At 43.0% G+C, this 13,525-nt stretch overlaps 1 protein-coding gene across 1 annotated transcript; it reads left to right on the top strand.

Moving 5' to 3' along the window:
- The first annotated feature begins 2,598 nt into the window (after positions 1-2,598).
- Positions 2,599-13,195, top strand: fbxo46 (F-box protein 46). Its single transcript, XM_004562774.3, has 3 exons — positions 2,599-3,021; positions 8,714-9,294; positions 9,427-13,195. Exons 2-3 carry the CDS (start codon positions 8,827-8,829, stop codon positions 11,257-11,259), a joined length of 2,301 nt encoding a protein of 766 aa, XP_004562831.1. The 5' UTR covers positions 2,599-3,021; positions 8,714-8,826; the 3' UTR covers positions 11,260-13,195.
- Positions 13,196-13,525: the final 330 nt, after the last annotated feature.

Here is a 13,525-nt window from a genome sequence, read left to right as displayed (position 1 = left end):
AATGAAACATATTTATTACTGTAACCAGACTGCATTTATTTAGACATCAGTCATTACTTTATGGTTGAATTTTGTCCTTCCGTGAGGCTGACATACAGTACTGCTATGGGGCAGTCAGGTCTCTTCATGCGTGTAAATGCAGAGAGAAGGTCTTTCTGCAGTGTGAATCATTTGGGGTTTTTTTCAGCTAGTTTTCATTTTGGTATTTATTTATGACAGAATTCCCATGGGCCTCATGATCCCTCTTGTGTCAACACTTTTATGTTTTTTTGTTATTTATTTATTTTTTTCTTACAACCAGCATTTCTATTTTACACAGAAAAAAAGGGAATCCAATGAAAAATCTGACGTTACATTATGGATTTAGAAAATGTTCCTGCTGTAATTATGGGTGGTCTATTGATTGACACTGAGAGTTATTGCACATTTTATGAAATTGCTGGGCAGTAAAACTTTATGCTCTGTATTAACTAGATCTGTATAATTAATAAAAATGATTAAAAGTTAAATGTTTTAACTATGGTCCTGATCCAGGCTGGTAAACAAAATTGCAGATGGATTATTGAAATATGTCCAAAAATAAATGACTATAAGCCAAAAAAAGACTGTACAATTCTAATGAGTTTGAAAGCCAATATTTGACATGATCACCTTTATTCTTCAACACAGTCTGAACAGAATGTCTTTAGTCTTCAGGAATAGTTCTCCAGGCTCCTTGAAGGACATTCAAAGCTCTTCTTTGGATGTTACTGCACTTTGTTGGCATCACACGCTATATTATGCCTGTCAAACTGTGTTATCTTTCATTTTTCATAGATTCAACTAAAACTAGTAGTGTTTTTTGCAGACTGCTTGTAATAAAGTATCTAAAGATATGATTTAAAATTTCTTATTTGCTAAATTGTCTGCTATGTCTAGACACAACACTGGTTAATCCCTTGAGTTTGGCACTTTTTTATGCTTAAATTACTCAGTGTTTACTATCTTAACAAAACAAAAACATCCCTAATCACTGCACAATAATACAATAAAAACTGTTACCACTGATTAACTTTAAATAACAAACAATTGGTTCTTTTTATAGATATGGATATTTTATGGATAGTTCTACTACCTGATGAGTTACAGTTTAAGTTACACGCTGGTATGTCACTGGATGCTGTCACATATATGATACTGGCATGATATGGTTCCACTGGTCCACCGAGACTGAGACCTAACCCATCACCCCAAACAGTTGTGGCTGATGGCTGACTCAACCTGAGTCTGGTTTTGCCAGAGTTTTCTCCTTGTTATAAATGGGAGTTTTTCCGTCCCACTGTTGCCAAGTACTTGTTGTTTGGTGCTATATAAATATAATTGAATTGAAAGTAATTGAATTAAGATAGAAAGGTCACTGAAAATTTATATAAAGCTGCTTTGAATAGACCTGTGATGCAACATTTCTGGCCCAATAGAACGACAGTGCCCCAATCCATCGGACCTGAAAAGTCTCTGAATGGTTTGATGAGTGTGAAAATCATGGAAATCATATGATACAGCCTGTGCAGTCACCAGATCTCAACTCAGCTGAACATTTATGAAAGATTTGATCCCGGGGGTAAACAGTACCATAAACCATATCATCAAAACACCAGTATGTCTTTAAACAGTGTTTTCCAATGTTTCCAAGTAGGTTACCAGATACTTGGCCCAACAAGCAGTATAGCACAGATTAAGTCAAAGCATAGTTGTTTTTTTGTTTTTGTTTTTTAACATTGATAGTGATGACATAAGCAAAAAAGATGCTGACATTTATGCACACATAAAGCTGCGGCATCTAGCCCTCTGCTGGACTGACACGGTGCTGCTGGAGGCTTTTACACAGCTGTTTCTGAAAAGCAAATGTGCAAAAGATACTGACCACTATAATACACAATCTATATTTATCAGAGACAGCATTTAATTATGTGTGTGCATTATGGGTGTGTGAGAGTATTTAAATATAGTAGTGAGTAACAGCCAGTGCTGCTGTGAGTTTTATTTACTTGGACACACCTACAGCTTTTGGAAGATAAAATGAAACTTTAATGATCCCTGTAACCAAACTGGGTCACTGCGGCACAAGACAGTGTTGGAAACTGGGTATAAAAATGGATACAAATCAGTCAATTTGACACAACATTGTTGATTTCAGCTTGCGGAACATGATTGTGAACAATGAGATGTGTCGGATAACAGCAGGAGGACTTCCACAATGGAAATTTAAAAAAACAAATACAAACAAATTGTAGAAGATATGACAATATGCAAATGATTACCTAGCCAAAAAATTAAAAATGCTGATTTGGACATATTAAGTCACAGAAAGTATAGAAAAGGTGCAGAGTGCTCGTCACGGTGAACGTCACGCTGGTGTGGAATGAGTGGAAATGTGCCTATATGGATTTTCCCACCTGTCTTTGACACAGTGACCTTTTGATGTTGCGTTTTTACAGTGTGGTCCAGTGTAGAGAGCGTGGATGGAGCGGGGGGGTGCAGGGGGCGGCAGAGGGAGGGAGCTGTGCATACGCCATATATGGGCACACCACCGACTCTGCATCGCTATTGGCTGCGGGTCTTATGCAGCTGCTTGTCAACAAGATGGCCTTCCTCATCTCGTCGTTTTGACACTGATTATTTTGGTATCCCCGAGAACATACCGTAAAAGCTTGTGTCACTTCTAAATAGATAGTGGTCGAGCGGCTGTTGATATTCCTAACAAGGCCTACAGTCAGCTAGACTGTGTCCAGAGAGCTGACAAGCACGCCATCCTCGTTGGCTGCCACTACTAAGACAAGGTTGATAAATAGAAAGTAGCTGCTGGCTAATGACGACGTTAGCCTGTGAGTGAGCTAGCTTAGCTACGTGGACACGGATAGTTAACTCGTGTCACCTGCATTTGACCAGACAGACTGGTTGGAGCGAAATTCAGCGAGGAGACACTTGTCATCGACAGCCTGTTGGTTAAGAAGGTTGTCTGCTTCAGTTAAAACCACTGAGGTAAGCCAGCTGCCAAAATACAACGCTCGGGGTCTTTTTTAAAAAAAAAAATCGTAGCTTGCTAGCAAGCGCTGTCATGTTATTATGCAGGTAAGTTGTGCTATTCAGCTAGCAACCTTGGTAGCTACTAACCGACCTGTTTGCTATGTGCGACTACTCATTAATAATCTATATGAAGTATTCAAGTCTGTAGAAGATTTTTTAGGTTACCCTCGACGTTAGGTTATGTTAATTATTAAAGTGTTGGAAACTTGGCCAATAAGGTGATGGGAATTTTTACGTTACTATGCCGCTGTGTAAGCTAACTGTTTGCTACTTTCTCAGCCAGCTACTGGATTCCCAAAGACATTGAGATGATAACGAGCATCAAATGATTACAATAATAACAACAACAAATAAGAGTATTTGTTTCTGGATGGTGTTTTGTGATGCCACACTTGTTGGTTGAGAGTGTGGAGAGGTTGGCAGTATTTCAGCTAGTTTTCGGAGTTGTTTGGTTACCTTAAACACAACTAGGAAAGGTAAGGGATAACCTGCAGGCCTCCGAGAGCGTAGACTAAATACTCCGTGGCACAAATATCTAGATGTATGCACTGCGATAGAAAATAAAATAAACTTCTCTTTCGTATAATGTTGTTTGTTTATAAGCCCATATGAAGAAGTCTAAAGGAAATCTGTTTTTGTGACTGTAGCTTAATACTCTATTTTAAAAAGTCAATCTTACACGGAGTTCAGTTTGATGTGATTTTGTTTGCGAGTGTTTGATTTGCCCTCCTCCTTTCAGATGTTCAGTTGGATAACACTGTTGACACAGTGGCCTTTGTGATTGAATCAAAACTTGCATCACAGTCTAATTTGTGATGTTTCAGCACAAACGTGCAGACACACACAGACGCAGTGAGTCCTGCAGTCTACTCAGCCACACTCCCCAGGTGTCCAGACAGAAAGCCTGCTCTCACGTAATGTTCCTGGGCAGACTGCTGGAGCAGTGCGCTCTGCCCTATTGTTGTGTTGACAGTTTGCAGCAAAGCTGGCCTGCTGGCTGCTCGTCTGTTGCATTGTCTTCATGCAGGGAGGGAGATTGAGCTAAGGCTTTTTGGCATGCTTGGGTCCCATCATTCGTCAGCTTTTGCCCGTCTGGCTGAAATGCTGTGAAAAAGAGAGCGGGAGAGCTAGAGGGTGGTTGGAAGGAGTTTGAGTTACTCTCACTCAGTGTTATTCAGGCTGACTTCTTTGCAAAGATGGCATTAGACCAGGAGCTGACAGTCTTAAAGGGAAAAACAGCAACACCATCTTAAGTTAAATGCTTTGGTTCAGCATCTGCTAATCCGCCTCGTTAAACCTTAAATTAGAGTTTACAGGGATGTAGTACACTGTGTGTTCAGAACTGTGCTCACCTGGTGAGAGTGAAACTGCTCTTCATTTGTATAGGGAAATGAGTCCCTCCAGCAGAAATGGAGTTTTGATGTAAAAGGTCAAACCTGCAAATTTGTTCTAACAGCAGGATTTTGCGAGCAAATAAATACCTTTTTATATGTGTTGTGTGGAGCTATATTGTGTAAAACATTTGCTTTTGCAGTTGTGTAGTTGACATTTCTTCAGTAGGCTTCAGTAGCACCATCATTGCATGAGATGGGGCAGTAGCTCATATTGTCCATGTCATACGTGGTGTTTGCATCTAGGCTGTGGAGTTCGGTGTGTACTTTCTACATGCGCTAAGTCATTATTGTTGTTTTTATTCTTTTTTGTTTATTTGGCAGTTTGTGTATGTAAACGCACAGTTAAATAAATTGGTGGTATCAGTCGCTACATTTGTTGGGACAGGTTTGGAGGGATTAGTTTGTTACAGGATGCGTAAACCCAAGCTTTTATTCGCAGCAACTGGCTCTAATGAATAGGGAATAACTTTCAATTGCTGGTCAGTCTAGTACAAAATATTATAACTGAAAGAGAAATTAATCTCCAGCTTTGTCTAGCTTTGTATAAAAACAAAACAGGAGTACACCTTCTCTCACACATGCTCTTTATGTGCAGACCTCAAGTATACACAAGTCCACGCATATACGTTTGTTTGTTTGTTTGTTTGTTTGTTTTTTTTGAGCAAACTGATTTTAAGATGAATTTTTAATCATCATATTTATCACTGTTAGTTTTTACAAACATGGCTAAATAAACCAACATACAACTTGCTATTCACAAAGTTCATTACAAATATTACAAATAACATATTGTGAATTTAGGTTTATTAGACAGCTGCTGCTGCTTCTTATTCTTGTGGTGGTGATAATTATTGAGGATGGCTTGTAGTGAGTGCTATAAATAGCTGCAGCAGTATATATTGGTGTGCTTTTCTTGTATAAATTGATGTGCTTTTGCCTCTCATTAGTAGTGTGGCAAAAAGACTACTTTTAAAGCTAAAAATAGGTGTATAGCACAGCCAATAACATTTGAGATTTATACATTTTTACATCTTGATCCACAGCATAACAGAATAAATGTGTAAGTTCTTTTCTTTGTGCATACTCATAGTTGAGTTGTGAATAAATTTTTATGAGTGTTCTGCATTGTACTGCAGTGCACTGTAATGTGGCTTAATAACACAAATGTAGACTCAGAAGGGCAATAATCATGGGGCATGATCATTTGAGGATGTTGAAATACGATTCAGTGTGTCATTTGCAGTTTGTGTCACAATTGTTACACCCCTGGAATAGTTAAGATGACAGGTTAACTTCAGAGTTTCATAATTGACTAAATCACCGTCATAACGAAATGAATCACCTTCATATCTCTATGATGTCTCCTTAAAGGAAGAGTTAAACTGGTCAAACAACTAATGCGTTGTCATTTAAATGTATACTTATTTAGCATACACAGACTGGAAATTGCTGTTCACCTGGGCTGTCTGGTTGCATTCGTGTTCTGATGTACTATTAGTCAGTCATCTGACAACAGATGCAAGGAGTTATGCAATATCAGTGGAGCTGCCTGTTAAGCTTTATGGAAACGGAGAATACAGTGAGTGAATACAGAGAGCAGGAAGTAAAAGAATAGACTTGCTAAAACCCAGAGGAGCAACCTGGCTGAGTCCCACTGCTTGCCAGATTTTCATAGAACTGAGCAGTTTTGTTCTTTGCCAGTGCCAACACATCCACGAATAGAGAAAGAGGGTTTTCTCCAACCTTCTTTTAATTCTGTTTTTTGTTAGTTTCCTTATAGGTAGGAAAGTACAAGGAAAATACAAAAATAAAAATGTGACTGTTTTTTGTTTTTGTTGGTTGTGTGTGGGGTTTTTTGTATTTAAAAAATGTTTTTAGATTTTTATTTTTTATTTGCCATTTTTATATTTACAGGAATGTAGGTGCTATAAAGTCTGGTCTGCAGTTTAAAGTGGCTGATGTGTTGCGTGTGAGAGACTTCATAATAGATTGCTGCTGTGGGCAGGCATTCTCTCTTCTGACCCCTCTTGTTATGCCATCCAGTAAGGTATGAAAGATGGATTGCTTGCAGTGAGAATAGGGAGAGAGAAATGGATAAAAAGGAGGCCGAGAATAAAAGCGTTCAATAGACATCTGTAAGGGGTCGTGGAGCGAGGCAGGAAAAAGGGCTCGCTAGCTTCTTTTTCTTTTTTTTATATTCCTCACAACAGTATAATCTCAGCTCTTAGCCGTGTTGTTGCTGTGTGATTATAGAGGAAGCGTTTGAATTGGTTCACCACACTGTGTGGGTGGTGTTTGGTTTTTGCACCTCTCTGAGCTATTCCATTAGTCCAAATGTACAAAGCACCACCCATCCAGTGTGTCAGACGAGAGGCACAACCAACGAAAATGGAAAGCAGGGTTTGGTAAAAAACAGTCATACAGTAAACAGGTCTTCAATTAGCTGTGTTATCAGGCAAGGTAGGTTCGAGAACTGCCAACCACTCTAGTTTATGTGATCCATTAAAACACACCCTGTATGAACTTACATGGCCATTTCTCCTTAGCAGTTGGGATTACAATACATAGATGATCACCAGCTTTTGCACAGTGCCAACTTGTTCTATCTGGGAATATTTATTATGGCCTGTAGTAGAATAATGTCCCCTGTCACCCTTTCTAAGAATGGGTGGAGGAAATCGCAAGAAACATTAATCATAACTGAATGAAAAAGGGTGGATGCAACCTCAGGAGAACAGTGTATGACGTAGATGAACTTCAGCACCAAACGGGTACTGTAGCAGTCAATCAAAAGTTAAACACAGAAAGTTAATTACAGATAAACAAAACTGCTTTTTGTGAAAACCTCACTGGAGCGAGATCTGAGCAGACACGCCACACAAGAAGCAAGAGAGGGCTCAGTTGTTGATATCATTTATAGTATGACAACTAGACATGTCAACATGGTGTTCAACACAGCGAGCAGTTGTTACTGCTGTTGTCTCATCTTGCCATGGCTGTAAAAACTTCTCATGCAGTGTAGGGCTGTCACAAACGATTATTTTGATAGTCAACTAGTCACCGATTATTTTTGCGATTAGTCGACTAATCAGATCCTGCGTCCATTGGGCGTAAAACGTACAGCTTATTGCACCAGCATGCGTCTGCTCTTATATATCGTTATTACTCTTCAATCCTACTTATTCTTGCGTCTTTTGGGATCTTACAAAGCTTCAAACGACATGTTAACTATTAGATTAGTCGACTAATCTTTAGAGTCTTCACATTATTTATATAGGGGTCAGGATGTCCCCGTCAACATAGTCTGACAGTCGTTTTTAATAAAATATTGCCATGAACGAATCAAACATGATTCAAACTACATTTAAGCTGGGGTGGGTGGTCAGTTTTTACATCTGTATTTCTGTGGTTACATTCAGGTCTGCTTTAACAGTTTAAACATATTGCTTACGACTGACAGATGAGGTGTAATTATTCAAGCTGTTCTCAGATGTCATGGACACTTTCAGGTTAGCAGTGTGCCGAACATGTTGCTCTGTTGCCACTTGTTCTTTAAGTGTGCCGGCACGTTCCTGGCAGTCCATACAGCTGGCATAGCTGCTGATGCAAAGCATGCTGGGTGGACTAAAGGCTTTCCCTCTTAGCCTGCAGCATACGCTCCTTGGCAGGGAGAAAAGGGTGAGGACAGGGAAAAGGACTACAACAGTTTCACTACTAACCCGCCTTCTCTGCTGTTTGCTAAAAATAGATCCATCATATGCCTGCATGCTCCTCCCTGTTTTGCCTTCTATTAAGTCCTCTTTGAAGCCTGGAGATGCAGAGGGAGCGGGGGAGAGAGAGGAGCGTCCATTTGGCTCTTTTGTGTTCTGTCTTTCATCCCTTTCATCTGCAGGCCACAGACCCCAAACCTGAAATGGAATCCCTTTAATTCGATTTTAGAGGCTCCAAAGCAAGTGAGATGATCTTGGTGCACAGTAGCAAATGTAACCGCTTAATCAGGTTTGGCCAGAGTAGGAGGCAGACCAGTTGTGATTAGTCCAACAGCAGTAGGATGATTGTTCTGTTCTCACCCCTTTAGCGGCGCTGAATGTGAACTCTGTGAATACGTCACAGCAGCTGTTGAGGACAGCCCTAGTTGGCCATTGATTATCTGACTTGATCTCAGCACTGATGAACACTGGCGAACTGCAGTTTAACTTTTTCTCTTCTTCTTTCCTCTTCTACTTCCTTTTCCCTCTATCCTGTCGTTGTAGGTTGTATGCCCAGCGCCCATCAGGTTGGCTCTAGGACAGGGAGCCGACAATGAGAGCTCCGGGTGTTTGCTGGCCAGTGTAGATGCCGATATGCCACGGTGGTCCGCATCCTGATGGACCGAGACACCTTCTCCCACATCCGGCTGTGGTGCCCACGCCCCTTTGGCACCTACTCCCAGAACAAAGCTAGGAATCCAGGCTCAGGGGGGAGTGGTGGAGGTAGTGGTGGTGTGGCAGGGTCCCCCTCCCTCTGCAAGTCTGAGCCCTCTTCAGGTGCCAGAAATGAAGATGTAGGGATGATAGTGGGGGTGCAGGAGCAGAATGGAGAAGAGGAGGGTGTGGGTTCAGAGAACACTCCACCTGAACCTGAGCTTGACTCCAGCTCCCTCACACAGAACCAAGCCACTCAACCCCCTTCAGCCCCTCCTACACCACCCTCCTCTGGGTCCCAGATGGAAGATGGCCGTGTTTTGTTAGACACCTGGTATGTTATTAAGCCAGGTAATACCAAGGAGAAGATTGCCTTCTTTGTTGCGCACCAGTTCAGTGGAGCTGGACAGCCTAGACCCAGTGCAATGAAGGTAAGGAGGTGAAACCGTAAAGAAGTATTGTATTTATTTATTTTGTAGTTATATAATTGTTTTTGTAAGATATTTTAGTTAGAATTGAGACAAAGACCTAAATGCATTTTTTTTTTTTTTTTTTTTAAACAGGTCAAAGGTAACTGGGCGACTGACTGCAGTAAAGCCAAAAGGCGGAGGCGATGTTCATCCTATGACCCTCCAACACGCTCCCAAGCTTCAGAGTCACTTCTCAGCAATGACCCCTCCCTTACACCTCCCAGCCCTGATGAACCACAGCTGGGAGGGGTGAATGAAACGGACCTGCTTTCAGTCGCAGAGATGGTTGCCTTGGTTGAGCAGAGGACTGCCATGGCCCTTCAAGGGATTGTGGGTGTTCATGGTAACCAACACCACCACCAGCCCTCTATTACCACACAGAGCCCGGGCCTTACCCACCACCAGCACACTCTCCTGCGGGGCACAGTGTCAGACCCCTCTCCTATGGTTTTTGTGTCAGACAGTTCCAGTGGTCAACCCTCCAAAGAGGTCCAGAAGTCGTCGTCTCCCATCCAGACAGACCAGCAGCTTGAGGAGCAGCAGCAGGAGTCATTCAGGGTTGCCCAGGCCATTGCGCACTTTGAGTCCCAGAACCTGGAGAATCAGCTTCATCTGGGCCCTGGTTCTGGAATAGAGTCCTGTAATCAAGACAGGGGAAGGGAGTGTAGGAGAGGAGGTGAGTCTGGTACGGTAACACCTCCTCCACCCCCCAGCCACAGTCATGGTGAGGTTAGGATAGCTTTCAGAGTGTCAAATCTGGACCCACGGTCTCAACTGGAGCCAGCTGGCAGGTCCCGCTGTATGTTTATGAGCTGTGGTGGTGGGAGTAATCAGGCAGCAGCCAGGGCCAAAGAGAAAATTACCTGTGACCTATACCAGCTTGTCAGTCCCTCATCAAGAGACCCTAGTAGTCTGCTGCTTGCTGCCACAACTGCTACCCCGAAACCAGATGGAGACCTCCATCACCCTGACAGGCCGGCCTGTGGCAGCCCAGACCCAACCCAGGAGCTCTCTTCTGGGGAGAAGAAGGCTGTAGGTGTAGGAAGGGAGCGAGTGACTGGTTTCCATGTGGAGGTGGTGGTGACAGGTGCTGTGGATCAGTGTGTGTTTTATGGCAAGGACAGTACAGAGAATGTGCAGGAGGAGACTGTATGTTTTGCTATGCCTAATGGGGGAGGGGGCAGTGGGGGTGTTGGAAACTCTACTGATCCCTCATGTGACGATCCCCCTCCTGGACAGCTCTTTTTCCTTCAGCCCCCTCGGGCTGAGGAGGAGGATGTAAAAGGAACGGGCCCTGTCAGTGGGTCAGGAATGTGCTCTTTGGACTGCGCCAACAACAACAGTCCTGGGGCAGGGGTGGCAGTGGGCTCAGGGGAGCGGGCGACCCGACCAGACTCTCCTAGCGTTGGAGAAGACTGTTCAGACCCTTCACTGTGTCGCCTCTACCGTCATGTTTCCCATGACTTCCTGGAGATCCGCTTTCAGATTCAGCGACTCCTTGAACCTCGACAGTACATGCTACTGCTCCCTGACCACATCATGGTCAACATCTTCAGCTACCTGCCAACGCGCTCGCTGGCAGCCCTCAAGTGCACCTGCCACTACTTCAAGGTATTGATTGAGACATATGGGGTGCGGGCTGTGGATTCACGGTGGAATCAAGACCCTCTCTATAGAGATGACCCCTGCAAGCAGTGTAAGCGACAATATGAGCGCGGGGATGTTTCTTTGTGCCGTTGGCACCCCAAACCTTACCACCATGACCTGCCTTATGGACGTTCCTACTGGATGTGCTGCCGGCGTACAGATAAGGACACGCCAGGCTGCCGTGTTGGACTCCATGATAACAACTGGGTCCAGCAGCCTGCTGATGGCTCTCAACCCATCCGCACCAAGCGGGAAGACAGAAGGGAGGAAGCTAGGTAGAGAAGAAAGGGCACACCTCACATATACCAACTCTCATCTCATTCTGTGCACCTCCTTCTTTCCCACTCTCATCTGATCAGAGGACAAACAGGAACAGAGAGGATCAGCACTCCAGGACTGTTTTGTTTTTCTTTGCTGCAGCACTCCTTCCTCATACCTGCCCTCAGTAGGAGGTGTTTCAGTGGTAAAGAAGGAAGAGAGGTGTGTCACTCTCCTTGCCTTGTTTGTTTTTGTTTTTTGAAGCCCTCCAGAATCCCTCTCTCCCCCACTGTGCTCCAGAGTGGTCACTTTGAAAAGTTTCCATACCAGGGTTGGGTCCCCTACTGCTGCTGTTATTCAACCCTTTTTCTGCCTCTTAATCATTCGGGTTCTTGTCTAACTCTGCACATGGTTGTTAGGTAATACATGTGAAAACTTTGCAGTGTATTTGATTGAGATTAGCATTCATAAAGTGACGCATAAAAATGTAATGCCCTAGAGCCTGCTTATTATTATTATTATTATTATTATTATTATTATTATTCCCAGAACTTGTTCTATGTTTCTGTGTCGTATCACAAACTTCCATGTTTGCTGTACAATGGTGCTTCAAGGAATGAGCTGTACCGAGTCCAACAGATGTAAAACTTTTCAGTGGTGGAATGTTCAGCATTAATATAGAAATGTGATTGTATAAAGCAAACTTGATTTTTTTTCTTTTCCGTTGTACAAGGTTGCCATTTGTACCTGTCCTGCACCATGCATTTCTATTTTCTGAATGTGCTGTAATGTTGTACACGTCGATCAGTCCCCTGATAATGCTGCTGAAATCATTGCCTGTGTCACTGATGTTAATTCTGAAATAGCCATTGGTTAATTACAGGCACAGTCTCTGCACACTGGCTGAGACTGAGATTTTGGGGCCGTGTCATAGTTTCAGATTGGACCCCCTAACCTTGCTGACCAGCCATAAAGAGGAGCCACTGAGAACTTTCTGGTTTACAGAGAATCATGGGAGATGAACCTGATTAAGTTCAGGGGGATTGAATTGGGGGGGGGAGAAACTTGATGTCACTTTGGAAAGGCCTGATGTCACTTTTGTATGGTTTGATTGACTTGGTTGTTTGCCGTTTTTTTGTTTTTATTTTTTTGTTTTCTTTTGCTGTTTTTTGGGTGGGTGTGTGTGCGTGTGTGTGTCAGTGTCAGATTGTTTGCTGTTGTATTTGCTTTTATTTTGAGGACTGAGTTCTCCCTGTACCAGTCTGTCACCCTACTCAACCTGCAAAGATTTATTTTTAAGTATTCTATGTTTGTTTTAACCCCTAGCTCTCTTCCTTTCTTCCACCCCCTCCGTCCTCCGATCTGGCAGAGGGCAGTGTTTGCCAAAGCTGTCATTCATGCTTTGAAGTGGGTTAAACCAACTACCACACGCCGCAGAAACTCTCTACACCAGCTTCCAGCCTTAAAAGCCCCCCTACCTCTTACCCACCCTGCAGGAGACTGAGGCATCAGATACCTCACAGATGATCAAGAGTATTGGGAGTCGCACAGGACCCTGTAAGTGGCTAGATTTCAGATGCTCAACAGACTTCATTCAGCTCTTCTGGATCCACCCAAAACTCTTAGAGTGGGAGTGTAAGATGAACAGTGCCTGGTGACTTGGTGACTGCTCTGACTCTCCATTCTTAGGGAGGGGAAACAAAAAGCCTCCGCCTTTCTCTCTCTTGCTTTTACACTCCCAGACCCCCCCCCCCCCCCCCCCCTCCCCCCTCCCCACAAGCTGACAGACTGGACATTAAAGAACTGATGTGATGAATGATGCTGAAACTCTGCATGGAGATGGGAAGGTGGTTGGATAGTTATGGGAGACCTCTGTGGGTTCCAGATGTGTACAATGCTCATGGGAAATATCTGCTTAAATAAAAACAGAAGTGATGATTAAAACTGGAAATCGGAATCACTACCTGGTTTGTGTGGTGTCTCAACAGCCAAGTTACGATTACAAGTCAATCTGTGTCCCTGCCTATTTATGGAGTAATATTAGAGCCGACTCGATTATTGGACACAATACAAACCACCTTTTTCCTTCCCTTGAAACTGCTTTTAACGGAAAAACGGGAACGAAGATGGGCACAGTATGAGCACACATGTTGTTGGGTGGTATAAAGCAACTCCAAACTTTCCACTGATTTTCTTTTTTTTTTTTTTTTGAGACGGTTTTAGAGGAGGTTAGAAAAATCTTTAGGCTTTATTGAGTTAACTTCTATTAGAATTCAATCTTCACACC

The sequence above is a fragment of the Maylandia zebra genome, linkage group LG14 (genome assembly GCF_041146795.1).
Source record: "Maylandia zebra isolate NMK-2024a linkage group LG14, Mzebra_GT3a, whole genome shotgun sequence".
NCBI lineage: Eukaryota > Metazoa > Chordata > Actinopteri > Cichliformes > Cichlidae > Maylandia > Maylandia zebra.
Note: the sequence above shows the minus strand (reverse complement) of the source record. Positions and strands in the feature narration are given on the sequence as shown.